We start from the raw sequence: 16371 nt of genomic DNA on the forward strand, positions 1-16371 counted from the left end.
CATCTTCCATCATATAGCTCCTCCCCCACTGCAAGATTTTATACCAAACAAATCCAAAACATCAACAATGGCTGGCTCTAGAGGTGACTGTAAAGTAGTGAGTGCTTCATACCCAAAAGTCAATAGCAATTACCGTATTTTAAGGCGCACTTGAAAGTCTTAATTTTTTTTCCAAAATAGACAGTGCGCCTTATAATATACAGTGTGCCTTTTTTTTTAGATTAAAAAGGGAGAAAAAAAGTGCCCTATCAATTTTTTGGGGACATTGACTTCCTATTTCAGTATTCATTTAATTCATATTAAATGAGCCCTAAATCAACAAGAACTAACCGAGAAGTACCCCAAAATCAACATCAACTTCACTAAAAACAAATTCTCCAAGAAATTTCATTTTCAATTTAAAAATACATTTAAAAAAATAAAATAAAACAAAAAAAGATCAAGTTTTCTTTCAAAATTTCACTCATTCTTGTTTCCCCTTCACACTAAAATTAGAGTTGAATTCTAACCTCTAAGTACCCCAAAATCAACAACAATTTCACTAAAAACAAATTCTACAAAAATAGCATTTTTAATCTGAATCCATAAAAAAATAAAAACAAGTTTTCTTTCAAAATTTCACTCATTCCTGTTCCCCATCACACTAAAACCACAATTAAATTCTAGTAATCTCTTACTTCAAGTCACATGACCTCTTTTAAACCTTTTCTCCAAGTACCAAGCAAACCAAAAATCATTTTTTTTACCATTTTCACCAGCAAGCCACGGCCAACCGAATCAAAACCCGTAAACACAACCACATCTAAAACGAACTTTTCCAACAGACCCCCTTCTCCCCCTCTTGCGTGACATTGGGACGATCTACATTAACATCATTTAGCAAAGGTGAACTCACCTCCTGATCTCACTTAATGGGGTTGCAACAGGTTAATTGTGCGACATATCAAAGAATTTGTGATGTGTGTGCTACATTTCTACTTCTCTTTCTCCCTTTCTCTCACAACCTTCTGTGTATTGGCAGTTGTAGATAGCGGTTATCACCTCTCTGAAGATGATTGCATACTAAATTCCCCGCAGCCGTCCGTCTCTGATGTGCACGCACTGGCTTAATTTGGGATGTTTTGGCACAAAAGATGAGATGCCATTGATGGAATAGGGAAGAAAAAAAAATGAAAGTACGGTATCCCAAGTGCCCTTCTAACAAAGGAGCACCTTCTCGCCACATCAAAGATGGGCGCCAGATTGATCTGAGATTGACTCCCACTGAGCTTTTTTCACCAAGGACTGCTCCAAAATGTAATTTGACGCAATGGTGTATCACTACCGAGAAGAAAAAGAAAAAAAATATATATATATAATATAGAGATACTACTTGGATTTCTTACTGTCATGTCAGGTTCACTGGGAATGAACTCTTCACATTAATAAGGTGGAATGGGATTTCTAATTTTAATACGCGATTAGGAATATTCATTGGTGTTGTAAATAAACAAAACAAAAATAATATACAAGTGTAGTGGGTGGTACGGATTTGTTCCCACTCACTATGGAGAATTTCTGGATCAGCTTTAAGCAGCATTTGAGCACATACACACATACAAATACACACACATACATACATATTCACACATACATATATACCCATACAATAATACACGTACATACACACATACATACACATTCACACACATACATACGAACACATACATACATACATACACATATACACACACACACACATACACGTACATACACACATACATACACATTCACACACATACATACACATACAAACACATACATACATGTATACATATACACATATACACAAATACATACACATACATATACACATACAAACATACACACATCTATATATATACACATATACACATATACACATATACACATATACACATACACAAATACATACACATAAACACATACATATACACATATACACAAATACATACACATACATATACATATACACACATATACACAAATACATACACATACAAACATACATACATCTATATATATATACACATATACACAAATACATACACATACATATACACATACAAACATGCACACATACACATACATAAATACACTTCCACACACATACATACACACACATACACGTACATACACATACATGCATACATACCCATACATACATAAACATACATACACATACATACACATACATACACGTACATACACATACATGCATACATACACATACATACACATACATACACATACATACACATACATACACATACATACACATACATACACATACATACACATACATACACATACATACACATACATATACACACATTCATGCACACACATTCATGCACATACATACACGTACATACACACACACACAAGGTGTCACTGTTACCCCACAAAACAAAAAAGTCTTACTTACTTGTGCCTTTTGAATTGATGCCATCATCCCCTACTGAAGCTTCAAGCAAAATAAGCCAAGTCTGAAAAAAAATAAACATGAGATTAGCACAAATTGCCTCTCAATTTGACTCCCTTCCCAGTGTTCCCAAGTCTTCGGGAAAAAAACATGGCGGTACGGCAGGAGAGACATTTTGACACTCTCACCATAATAACGACCAGCCTGCGCAGCAACATCGATAATCGAAGAGAAGTTCATTAACGGAATTGATATGACGATGATGTTTGTAAAGCCTTTTAATGGTGACTAAATTCAACATTTTACATTTGGCGGTATTTGAACGTAAAGGTTATTTCAATCCGCGACTATACAATAACAAGAAAAGTAAATTTTAGGTTTCAAAAAACAATAAATATATAAAACAAAGTACAAAACACAATGTTGTTCTGTAGGCCCATCAGAATGACCAAAAAAAAATGTATCTCTCCAACACATTATAATTCCATCTTTCATTTTTCGCCACCAGAAAAATGACCTTTTCTTCCAACGCACGGGCTTTAAGTACACATAATGGAACGGCCGTCTGATGCCTATTTGCAGTTGCTTTTTCGATGGATTGCAGAGGCATTATTATTATTATTTGGTTGCTGTCATTAAAAAAAAACCTGTCATTACAAATGCTGTCACTGGCCTTTCACTTCTTGTTTATTTCCAATACAAAATTACCTCTACTTATGAAATTAATTGCTTGTTTTCTAACTTGTATTTCTCGTAAATAGAACACTATGTTATATGTAAATTCTCTCCGGTCCTCAAAAAATGCTCAATTAAAGCCTTCAAAGTGATCAAAGTGCCCCACTTTCAAATGAAAGGCTCGAGAAATACAAACAAACGAGAGAAAAATGATATAATAATGTATTAGAGTGAATAACTAGAACACAAAAACATGTTTTAATCGTTCAGGTGCATAAATGGAAAGAAGAAGCTAACATTAGCAGATGAAAACGTGCACAAAAACATCTTGAATTTGCTCAAATTTGAAGAACAAAAAGAACGTAATCACCTTACCCAGTTTAAATCGGATTTGGAACATCGTTGCCATTTTGGAACCTTCCCTACAAAATATGGAGAAATTAACATTTGACATTTTTGATTAGTTGGTTCAGTGGCGGAACAAATGCAAACAAGGCCCAGGGGCAATAAGTATTGGCCCCCCAAAATATGCCCTCTACCCCACCAGACCATCATCCAAATCTTCCAAAAAATACAGCATATTTTATAATATTTCTAGATGTAGATCACAGGTGTTAAAGTGGTGGGTCGGGGGCCAAATCTGGCCCACCGCATCATTTTGTGCGGCCCGGGAAAGAAAATTATGAGTCAAGACTTTCTGTTTTAGGATCAAATTAAAATAATAGATATAGATGTATATAATATTTCCTGATTTTCCCCCTTTTGAATCAATAATTGTATTTTTTTCAGTGTTTTTAGTTCAAAAATCATTTGGTAAAATCTAAAAATATATTTAAAAAAAAGGTAAAATAAACATTGTTTTAAATCTATAAAAAACTAAACATTTAAGGCTTTTAATTCAGTTATTTCAATCCATTTATATTAAAGACAAATCTAAATATTATGATATAATTATATCCCCTGATTTTCCCCTTTTTAAATCAACAATTGTATTTTTTTAATCCATTTTTTTCTGTTTTTTTAGTTCAAAAATCATTTTGTAAAATCTAAAAATAATACATTTATATAAAAGAAAAATCAAAATATTATGATATAATTATACACCCTGATTTTCCCCTTTTTAAATCAACAATTGTATTTTTTAATCCATTTTTTTCTGTGTTTTTAGTTCAAAAATCATTTTGTAAAATCTAAAAATAATACATTTATACAAAAGAAAAATCTAAATATTATGATATAATTATACACCCTGATTTTCCCCTTTTTAAATCAACAATTGTATTTTTTTAATCCATTTTTTCTGTGTTTTTAGTTCAAAAATCATTTTGTAAAACCTAAAAATATACAAAAAAAGCTAAAATAAACATTGTTTTACATCTATAAAAAAAACTGAATATTCAGGGCTTTTAATCCAGTTCTTTTAATCCATTTATAAAAATAAAAAAATCTAAATATCATATCTAAAACAGTCCAGCCCACTTAAAACCAAGTTGACATTAAAGCAGCCCACCAACCAACATCCTTAACTACCCAACAGGGTAGTCTACCCCTAAATTTGTAGCACTTCCACAATACTAACATGACACTGCACACCCCCATCATTTTTTTTTGCCTTCCTCTCTGGAGTCAGTCTAAGTCCCGCCCCTGGGATAGCTCAAATATGATGCGCACTTGACTTGGAAACAGGACAAGAAACATTAGAGCAAAAGCGAGAGAGAAGGAGAGAGAGTTTCGTTTCATTTCATTTCGGAAAGAGTGGGAGATGTTTTCACATCCCTCCGCCGTTCCTCCACATCCCGCTGGTGCTGCTGCACATGGACGCTCATAAAAGCAGCATCCAAGCGCCAAGCGCACTCTCTCCATCCGAGGCATCCCTTTTTTGGTCCCTCTGGGTCCCCTTTTTTTTGGTTCCTTCTGGATTAAAAGTTCCTGCTGTGTGGCTTTTTCTCAGTCCTCCTCCTTTCCGGTGAAGAAGACACAGGTGGCGCTTTCTTCCATTGCGTCCGACACTGCTTGAGCTGCGTTTTTTTTCTTCCACATCTGTGCGCAGACTAATATGCTCGTCAGTTACATATCTCACAGCATTTCTCCGTCCCTCCGAAAACATGGGTGAGTCCACTTCTTCCTTTAACATATTTCCAATAATTCTATTTCTATTCCACTTTTACGCCATCCGGCATTTAACAACATCGTCCTTCCGAATAGTTCATGTCAATCATGTCCTTAAATCTTCACAAGGGTTTTTCTCCCTTAAGACTTGAACAGATAACCAAGTTATGTTTTTTACTGATTTAAAGGCGATTGGTATTCTGATTGCTGGACTTCCATCTCCCTCTAACAGGTTCTGCGATGTCAGGCTGGAGGTTTTCCTTCGTTCTAGTCCAGGCGGCCGTCTGGCTTCTACTCAGCGAGGGCGAGAAAACCTGCCCGGCCAGTTGTCGTTGCGAAGGCAAACTGGTCTACTGCGAATCAGGCATTTTTCGAGACGTCCCCGAAAACATCACGGCTGGATGCCAAGGTCTGTCTTTGCGCTATAACCAACTACTCCTGCTGATGCCCTACCAGTTTGCGCATCTCAATCAGCTAGTCTGGCTCTACCTGGACCACAATGCCATTGGGGGTGTGGATTTGCTGGCCTTCCATGGTGTGAGGAGGCTTAAGGAACTCATCATCAGCTCTAACCAGATCGCCCACCTGGACAACAATACTTTCGGCGCCGTACCCAATCTTCGCAATCTGGACTTATCCTACAATAAGATCCGGGTCCTCCAACCGGGTCACTTATTGGGTCTGCGCAAGCTCCAGAATCTCCACCTGCGATCCAATGGGTTGCGCCAAATCGTAGTGCGAACCTTCCTGGAATGCCGTAGTCTGGAGTTCCTGGATTTGGGTTATAACCGACTTCGGAGTCTCAGCCGGACCACGTTTTTGGGACTCTTCCGTTTAAAGGAGCTCCACTTGGAGCACAATCAATTCTCCAGGATTAATTTCTATATTTTCCCCCGGCTCACCGGTTTGGAGACGCTTTATCTACAGTGGAACCGAATCCGCGCCGTAAGCCAAGGCGAAGCCTGGACCTGGGCTAAAATGCAGAAGCTAGACCTCTCCGGGAACGAGATCCAGACCTTGGACCCTCTGGTTTTCCGCTCTATGCCCAATTTGCAAACGCTCAACCTGGAATCCAACAAACTTCGGAACGTGCCGGCGGAAGCCGTGGCGGCGTGGACTTCGCTGAACTCCGTGGGCCTAGCCGGGAACGCTTGGGACTGCCGGCCTGCTATCTGCCCCCTGGTGGCGTGGCTCAGAACCTTGCGGGATGCCAAAGACATCAGCATGATATGCAGTGGCCCCAAATCCGTACAGGGAGAGCGGGTTCTGGACATTGTGGGGAATTATTCCACCTGCGGGGACGGGTGGGCTAAACCCGACGCCGCCATATCCACCTACAACCCTTCAGCCGAGCCCTCTTCTCAGCCGGATTCGGACCAACCACCATCCCCTACGCCGTCCTCCGTCTTATCCGATAAAACCTACGGACTCAATCTGAGCTCCACCGAATCCCCAACATCATCCTACCCAGAAACGCCACCAGAACACATGGTTTTCCACAAAATCATCGCAGGCACAGTAGCCCTGTTCTTAGCCGTCTCGCTAATCCTTCTGGTCATTTACGTGTCATGGCGTCATTACCCCAACGCGGCCAGACAACTGCAACAGCGCTCAGCCAAACACAAGCGGCGGAAAAAAGCCCGTAAACAAGAACAGGACTTAAACTCGCAATTGCAAGAGTACTATCTGAGCTACCATTCTAACTCAGAAACTATGGATTCATTGGCCAATGAGGCCAGGCCTTGCACATGCACCATTTCCGGATCCATCGAATGCGAAGTGTAGACGTCGGCTAAAGCTAACGGGGACAAATCTTACACTGCGCGTTGTGATTTTTATAATAAACAGCGTTCAGCGACAAGAGCGGAGCTGGAGGTATCCCGGGGGCTCGTTATTGTGGTGACTAAGACGCCATTTTACCTGTGCATGACGCCATCTGCGAAGGGACCACGATCCGGTGAAGTCAATCGGTGGATCTGTTAGTTGGTTGGTTGAACTAAAAGGGTCAAAACACACAAAAAAAGCCATTTTTTACTTGCCTGTTTACCTGGTGTTTATTGTATACTATGTAAATACAAAGTTTTCGGGGTATTTGTGATGTCATGGAATGTGTAAGTTGGGAAACCTAAATGAAGGAGTTGGTTATCTAGATTGAAAAGAACTAAAAAAATGTCAGTTTTAATACTATTTTACTCTATTGTCTTACTAGTTTCAAAAAAATAAAATGTAAGCCATTTTGCTGAAAACAGATGCTTCGTTCTCACACATGTTGAAAAGAAATATGGCAGCCTGTAGATGCAATGTGTGTGTGTGTGTATATTAGATCAAATCCAAATGTTTGGGATAGTTCCCAAAATATGAATAAACTCGTACTTCAGAAACATTCACTTGAAGGTTTTTGGATATTGTTGGGTATTTGAGAAGTATTACCAGGTTTGAGGGATCAGGTTTAAAAAAAAATAATAATAATAATAATAATGACCAAAAATTTGCTCATTTTTAGCCCCTCCCACTTTGTAAACAGCCTATGAAATGGCAATAGTTTAACATCATTGATAAGAATAAAGAATTTGAATTCAAAATGGTTGCTAAAGCACATGTTTAATCAATTTTGGGGGAAATTCCTTTCATTGATTTCCCTTAAAATTGAAGTTAGCGTCATTTATTGTGAGAAAACTTCAAAAAATTTGGCAGTTTTGAAAAGCCCATAAAAACAATTGTTTTCTTTTTATGGGCCAAATATCTGGTTTTGGTTGAATGCTCACATATTATTACCATAAACATTTTTAAAACTGACCCAAAGTGACTTTCCAATTTAAAAAAAGGCATCCCTTATATGGTCAAATCAGTATCTGTTAAAATCTGTTAAAAATATATATATCAATACAAGTACATAGTTAAAAGACCCTTAAATCTATTACCACCATTGAAGATCATGACGTTGTGCCATTGATCATAACATTTTGTCCTTTATGAGAAACAGTGTATTGATTGGACATTGTTCGTAAAAAGCGCTAACAAACGTCGTTGCGCAAAATGACAGTAATTAGCACAATACCGATTCCGAAGGAAAGGAAAAAAAAATCAGTCTTTGTTTTTTTCTTTTTTTCTTTTTGCCATTTGCGGGATGAACATTTCACAGTACGTGAAGACGCATATTAAAATGATGGCATATTTTTCTTCTTTTGACTTTAATCACACAGACAAGAGTATTGACTTCATAAATGTATTTAAAAGCCCTCAATCAGGAGTTTTAGTATCTTATCTTCCAAAATAAAAGCTCCAGACTAACAAAGATCCAAAATTTAATTCCATTTATTGTCCGTACTGAGGTTAAAGAGGGTGCTGGAGCCTATCCCAGCCAAGATTGAGCATTAGCCTGCTTTGGTTGCTAGCCAATCACATTTGTAAATTGGTCAAAACAATCTTTGCAATATTTTTTGATAAAAAAAAAGTTTTTTATCGACTTCTATTTGATCTTTAAAAAAAATCATTGTATCTGCAGGTAAAACACGTATTTTTGGTGATAAAACTAATAAATTTACCAAAAATGCGGGGTGCCAGAGCCATTTTAAAAAGCCTACTTTCCAATAAATGACTGTATTCTCAGCAAAATGGGATTCCAATTGTATTTCTGCACTTTTTGGTTGTTTTTTTTGTTTTGTTTTTTTTACAAAAGAAAGCACTACAAATCGTAGCTCTATCTAATTCGGTTAGGAACACCCGGAGGTGATGGTGGGACTTTAATAACACTGACAATTGTATTAACTAAATGTGGGTCACTCGTGTTCTAACAGCTGCTCTATTTAGGAGAACTCTACGATTCTTCATTCCCCCCAAAAAACAAAAATAACAAAAAATCCCAGATGCCAAAAGCAAAGGAGGATGTTACAAGGCAAGCCTGTTAGGCTAATAGGAAGACATTATACTCACCCACCTTCATCCGTCTCCTTCCACCCACCCACGTCTTTCTGGGATAACCTGCAGAGGGGACACGTGGGCATGTGTTGAGTCAGGCAGGATTAACTGATGCTCCGGCATGTGAATTCTATAAAAAGGCAATACCTCCAAGCCCCCCCAACCCCCCCAAACCTATTCCTCCATCCCCTCTTTTGGGTGAGCCACGACTTGTACAGTTAATCAGTTTACGACACATGTGGTTTATCATCCAGCTGCCATGCATATCATCAGGGCTGGTTTTTGCTATGGGCAATGTGGGCCATCGCCCAGGGCTCAATCTGTTTTTGGGGAGGGGGGGGGGGGGGAGGGCAGATTTAAAAAAAAAAAAAAAAAACATATTGTGAGTTGTCTAGAAGAGTATTCTGCATTTCCAGGTTAAGATAGTGGCATGGAGCATTTGACTGAATTTGTAGAGGGGCTATGGGTTTTCCCCTAGTGGCAGTAAAGTGTCACTGCATCATGTCTAAAAGGGGGCAATGTTTTTTTTTCTTACTGCTAGGTTCATCAATTAATACATTTCTTATGATGGGGTTGATGATTTTACATTCAAGATAGTGGCATGGGCCATTTGACGGAATTTGTAGAGGGGTTATGGGTTTTTTTCCCTAGTGGCGGTAAAGTGTCACTGCATCATGTCTAAAAGGGGGCAATATTTGTTTTTCTTACTGTTAGGTTCATCAATTAATAAATTTCTTATGATGGGGTTGATGATTTTACATTCAAGATAGTGGCATGGACCATTTGACTTAATTTGTAGAGGGGCTATGGGCTTTCCCCTAGTGGTAGTACAGTGTTACTGCATCTAAAAATGGGGGAATATTTTTTTTTACTTTAATAAGTTTCTTATGATGCGGGTATAGATTTTACAGTCAAAATAGTGGCATGGACCATTTGACAGAATTTGTAGAGGGGCTATGGGATTTTCACCTAGTGGCAGTAAAGTGTCACTGCATCTGCTCTAAAATGGGGCAATACATTTTTTATCTTACTTTAACTTTTTTAACTTTTCTTACGATGCGGTTGATTATTTTACATCCCTAAAAGCCAAGAGTCAAGTTTCAAGTTTAATTAAATCACCAAGAAAAAATTAAACATGATAAAAATAAAAACGTTAAACCGCTTCTATAGTCTGGATTGGATTCAAATGATGATCATTTTATGTTATGACTTTAATTGATTTATTTTTGTGGTTCACAGTGAGTGTGTTTCTACGTTGGCACAGTTTATGCTTATATTGGTTCCAATTTTGTATCAAAAATAATCCAGTAGAAAATAAGACCTACATTTGCATTAATGTGTATACTTGATAAACATAAATAACATGAACAATATAATATTCCTGTGTTTGTACGTTAAAGTAGTGTGTGTGCGGGTGGGGTAGGAGAGTTGTCACCCCAGGGCGCAAAATTAACCAGAACCGCATCTGCGTATCGTTATTTTTTTGAGTTTTTAGTTTGTGAAGAAGGCCCATTTGCGTCTGGTCCCGATGTCTGTTTTGACAGACGTTATTTGGTCACTGAGCGATGTTTGCATCTTTCCCGAGGAGTTTCTGGCAAAGACCAACGGGAACATTTCCAAAGAAAATTCACTCAAGCGTATAAATGATTTGCTGATCCCAGTTTGACACCTATTGTAATTACTGTGTGATTTGTCATTTGGTGACTGATGAAAAGCAATTTTCCCCTGTTTTTTTTATTTATTTATATATTTTTTTGCTGCGTGTAAGCCAAAACAAGAATGCTGATTAGAGAGTCGTGGTCTGCATCTTGGAGACTATTATCGAGGTTATTGGTTTTGGGTGAAATATTGCAGTGGTGTATGGTATTGACGGAATGACAACAAGGTACAAATGCAACAGTGGGAAATAGAATGGGGGCGGGGCTTGATGGGGTAGGGTGGGGGGTTTTGATTTTTCGTCTATACCAGGGGTGTCAAACTCCCTTTGGTCTGCGGGCCAAATACAGCTTAATTTGAGATCAAGTGGGCTGGACTAGTAAACCCATTGCAAAATGACATAGAACTAACAATAAGCCCACTTTTTTCCTTTGTATTAGTTACTAATACTAATAATTAGTGCAAAGAATGAGTAAATTATCAAAATGTTTATAAAAAGAATTTTCCTTTTACATTATGAACAATATATTATGAACAAGAGAATAACATACCGTATTTTCACGACTATAAGGCGCACCGCATTATAAGGCGCACCCTCAATGAATGGCATTTTTTCCATATATAAGGTGCACTGTATTATAAGGCGCACTGTCTATTTTGGAGAAAATGTAAGACTTTAAGTGCGCATTATAGTGGTGAAAATACGGTAATTGCTATTGACTTCCAGGTATGATACACAGTCACCTCTATAGCCAGCCATTGTTGATGTTTTGGATTTTTTTGTATAAAATCTTGCAGTGGGGGAGGAGCTATATGGTGGAAGATTTTGTAAACTAAGATGGCATCTGCATATTTAACAGTATTGTTTCCGTTCAGGCGTTTGTGGGTTTTTTTGATATCCAACAGTGGTGGTTTTCGTTTTTGGTTTTCTGTTTTTTCCATATATAAGGCGCACTGAATTACAAGGCGCCCTGTCTATTTTGGAGAACATTTAAGACTGCTAAGTGCGCCTTATAGTCGTGAAAAGACAGTAAGAACATAAATAAATGTCAATTCACGTTGTCTGCACGTACTAAAACACTTAGCCCCCTAGCGGATAATACAGGAACTACAAATTTAAGAAAATTCATATATATTTTTTTTTATACAATGCAGCTTTCTTCCCCAGGCCGTACCAAACCACCAGACGGGCTGGATCCGGCCCGCAAGCCGTATGTTTGACACCCCTGGTCTATGCTGTCATTTCTGAACTGGAAAATGTTTTTGTGTTGATGGAAGGATCTTTGCGTAGACAGCGAAAACAAGAACAAAAAAAAAACAAACACAATTGCAAACATCTTGCCGGCAGAAATCCAAAAATATGATTGGTTTTCCCCCCCTGTTCCCGTTAAGTCCGGCTGTGAGGGGCCGGCGTTCGCTCACTTGGCAGGCGGAACATTTTGATTTACATGTGTCACTGTGTACCCGTTTTTTTTTTTGCAGCAATGCATGCTGGTATTTGCCAAAGGTGACTAATTTAGAAGGTAAAATGAAGCCAATGTGGCAGTTATGAGAAGCCGTTATAGATGCGACATAAAGTTTTATTGTCATTGTTTTATTTTCCATTATATGATGTTGGGGAAAAAATCAATAGGCATTCATTACTTTTAACGAAGTCCTTTGCAGGTGTAATCAATGAAGGTGGATTGCATTCGGCCTGGTGAGCAAAAGACAAATTCTATTTTTAACTTAATGGAATTGAATGCTGATAGTTTGGATATGTGGCAAAAAAAATAATATTTCATGTATTGAAGAAGAAAAGCACATTGTAAACTAATGGATATCTGAAATTTGAAAGCTTGTGATTGATTCCATTAATAAAGTTATTAGAGATGAATGTGTTTTTGATTTGTTTTCAAAATAAGTGTCTCCTAAAAAAATAGTGGAAATTTGAAAATATCGTATTTTCACGACTATAAGGCGCACCACATTTTAAGGCGCACCGTCAATGAATGATACATTTTATTTTTATATACTGGATTACATGTCTATTTTGTAGAAGAATTAAGACTTTTAAGTGCGCCTTATAGTCCTGAAAATACGGTATTTTTTATTTTATTTTACTCTTATTTTGTTTTAAAACCAAACCATTCTGTTTCAACTTGAAAAGATAAATAAATAATACAAAAATAAATAACCACCTTTCAAATCCAAAACCCTAAAATAAATCATCAAATCCTGTATTAAAATTGACAACTCACAAAGAAAAGTCTATTTAAAGGTGCACAATCTTAAACCATCTGACTTCCCGTTGCTATTTTCTTATCATCTACTCCAAGAAGTGAATGCTTCCCGTCTTATTGATTGACAATTAAGGAAAATATCATTTGCATAATCATTTCCAACACAGTGCAGACTTGATTAACCGTCAAAGTAGTTTGTCCATCACGATTAAATGAAGCTAAAAAATTCAGACTGAGCTTTAAATGATATCCGTCAATAACCTTAACTTTCTTTAGCTTCCCAGTAAAGGCTAACACAGGGGTGGGCAAACTTTTGGGCCCGGGGGGGGGGCCACATTGACTTTAAAAATTTGACAGATGGGGGCCGGGTCAGCACAAGATAGGATACATATAAAAAAGTGCATCCGTTAAGAGTACATATGAAACATAAACATAAAAAAAGGACTCAAGTATTAACATACTCATCACCCATCATTCCAATTCATTTAAATGCTCCCATTTCATGTGAGTTGATCTTAAGCGGGCTCACTTGACACCTCATAAAAATGAAAAAGAAGACACTGAATGTGCATCTCATATATTAACAGGCAGCCAAAAATTAGAATGGTTTTGTCAAGCTGTAATATTTTTTCCCCCATAGATTAAAATGTAAAACTCTGATTGATAGCGGGTGATAATGTGCTACGTGCTAAAGCTTTTTTCCAAAACCACGCCATTCTCCAGCACCAAAACAAGACTAACTCATTTTTAATACGACAATCCATGACAACCTCGGCTAAATATTGCGGCAAGAATTGCGTCACGAGAAGCTAGCCCAATGGTGGGCAAACTACGGCCCGCGGGCCACATACGGCCCACTAGGCCTTTTAATCCGGCCCGTCGACGTTGTCCAAATATATATATATATATATATATATATATATATATATATATATATATATATATATATATATATATATATATATATATATATATATATATATATATATATATATATATACATATATATATATATATATATATATATATATATATATATATATATATATATATATATATATATATATATATATATATATATATATATATATATATATATATATATCCATAAATAAATCCTATATCAAAATATGCATAATAGCAAATGACAAAAATGGTTATAGTTGTCCTAAAACAAAAAAAAACAATGGAAAAAATAGAAAAGTATCGCAATAAGGTTTTAAAGTTGTTCAATGGCAACTTTTAAATGCATTGTGGTTAGCACTGCTGCCTTTGAAAGGGTTAAATCAATTAAAAAATATGAACCACAGCTGTCATAAATTCAATTAATTTCTCTTCACAGTGTCAATCAAAACTGAATTTTTTGGTTGATTCTGCTCTTGAGGAAATGCTTCCATTTCATGTTTGTGGCTATTTGTGCTCCTTCTTTAATCGGTACCAAAATTATTATTGGAAAAGGTTAGCGGTTGAAATGTTTCTTCATTCCATGACAGGCCACTGCTTTTATCTTTTTTTTTTTTACTTGCCACCCAACCAGAAAGGCTTTTTTTTTTCTTCAAGGATGACTGCTTCTTAAATTCAATAAAATTAGTTCACAAGATAGACAAGATTTTTTTTTTCTTGCCTTCATCTCAAGAGTGAAAATTGCAGCCACTTTTCTTTGATTCTAAACGTCCTAACATTGACTTCCTTCCAGCTACCTGGTCAAAGTAATGAATTCCTGTCTGTGAAATTAAAATGATTAAAGATGAGTGAAAGTGGAGTTAGTGGAGTATGAAGGAAAGGAAAGTTTGCTGTGTCCCTCTTTTTTTTCTTTTTTTTTTACAAAACAGCTTTTCTTTATTATGCTACCTTTTGTGAGCCAAGTGTCACCTGTAAAAATCCATTTGAATGCTAATGTGTGTTAGCGCCATTGTTACAGGAGACAGTAAACTCTCAAAGGGGAGAAGTTTTTTTACCTTTTTTCTGTTACGTATAAGACTGGGATCTTCTAGAAAGTGTGTTTCAAAAGAATATAAGGGTGAAATGAGTACAGTTGAAAGGGATTAGACGTCGATTGCCATCAATAAGTGGTTGAAATATCCATGTCCTGACTTGTATACACGAATAAAGTTTTTCCAGTTTTAGCAACTTCTGAATATATATATATATATATATATATATATATATATATATATATATATATATATATATATATATATATATATATATATATATATATATATATATATATATATATATATATATATATATATATATATATATATATATATATATATATATATATATATATATATATATATATATATATATATATATATATATATATATATATATATATATATATATATATATATATATATATATATATATATATATATATATATATATATATATATATATTGAATCGAATAATTAATTTAAAGCCAAGCTTATTATGTATGCAGTAAATATTAGAGAATAATTTAATACTCTGATGTGACCAATATTTTGAAATTGAAAATGGGGCTCGTTGGGCAATTCCAAGCTTGTTTATTTTTGAAGGCTTGTAAAATATAAAGTAACCAATATAACCATGAATAATTAATAAGGACCTAATCAAGGGTTATCTTGTATTGCAACATAGGCTGCCACAACCACTTTAATCATTTTTGTACCAATACTTATTATTATTTACAGATTATTTATTGGTTTGTTTGTTGTTATTTGTGAGCTTCCCTACTTACTTATGTTTTTGACTACTTATTATGTGACTACTTAGTACGTGACTACTTATTATGTGACTACTTAGTATGCACTTTTTGGTGAAGCTTTAAATTTCAATCTACTTGTATAACGACCATAAAATCTCATTATAATTGTATAAGGACAATAAAAGCATTCAATTCAATTCAAAAGCATTCAAATCAATTCAATTCAACTCAAAAGCATTCAAATCAATTCAATTACATTCAAAAGCATTCAATTCAATTCAAAAGCATTCAGTTCAATTCAATTTTTAGACCTTTAAAGCAAGCCACTTTGTTCATCAATACTACAAGAAAATGGATGTTAACATTCCCAAATGATTACAATTCTGAAGCCATCTATCATTTAAATAACATTATCTAAGACAAGGTGAGTCAATGTAAGACATGGTTTACTTTGAATCCATCTTTTAGTGAATGACTTTTCAATTGCAATAAAGGGTTCTTCTACGGCAAAGTACTTTTGAGTTTATGAACTTTTAGTTGATGCAAAATCACAAAGTAGACGCGACCAATGTGATGCAACAGTAATACGGTGGTGCCTTCTTAATAACTCTTGGCCCTTGATTTAATTTCCCAATGATTTATTTCCCAAGATTCT

At 35.9% G+C, this 16371-nt stretch overlaps 1 protein-coding gene across 1 annotated transcript; it reads left to right on the top strand.

Moving 5' to 3' along the window:
* Positions 1-4842: 4842 nt before the first annotated feature.
* LOC144196093 (leucine-rich repeat transmembrane neuronal protein 4-like) lies at positions 4843-7821 on the top strand. The gene is made up of 2 exons (XM_077716086.1): positions 4843-5227; positions 5460-7821. Exons 1-2 carry the CDS (start codon positions 5224-5226, stop codon positions 7010-7012), a joined length of 1557 nt encoding a protein of 518 aa, XP_077572212.1. The 5' UTR covers positions 4843-5223; the 3' UTR covers positions 7013-7821.
* Positions 7822-16371: the final 8550 nt, after the last annotated feature.

Source organism: Stigmatopora nigra, chromosome 4, assembly GCF_051989575.1.
Source record: "Stigmatopora nigra isolate UIUO_SnigA chromosome 4, RoL_Snig_1.1, whole genome shotgun sequence".
Taxonomy (NCBI): domain Eukaryota; kingdom Metazoa; phylum Chordata; class Actinopteri; order Syngnathiformes; family Syngnathidae; genus Stigmatopora; species Stigmatopora nigra.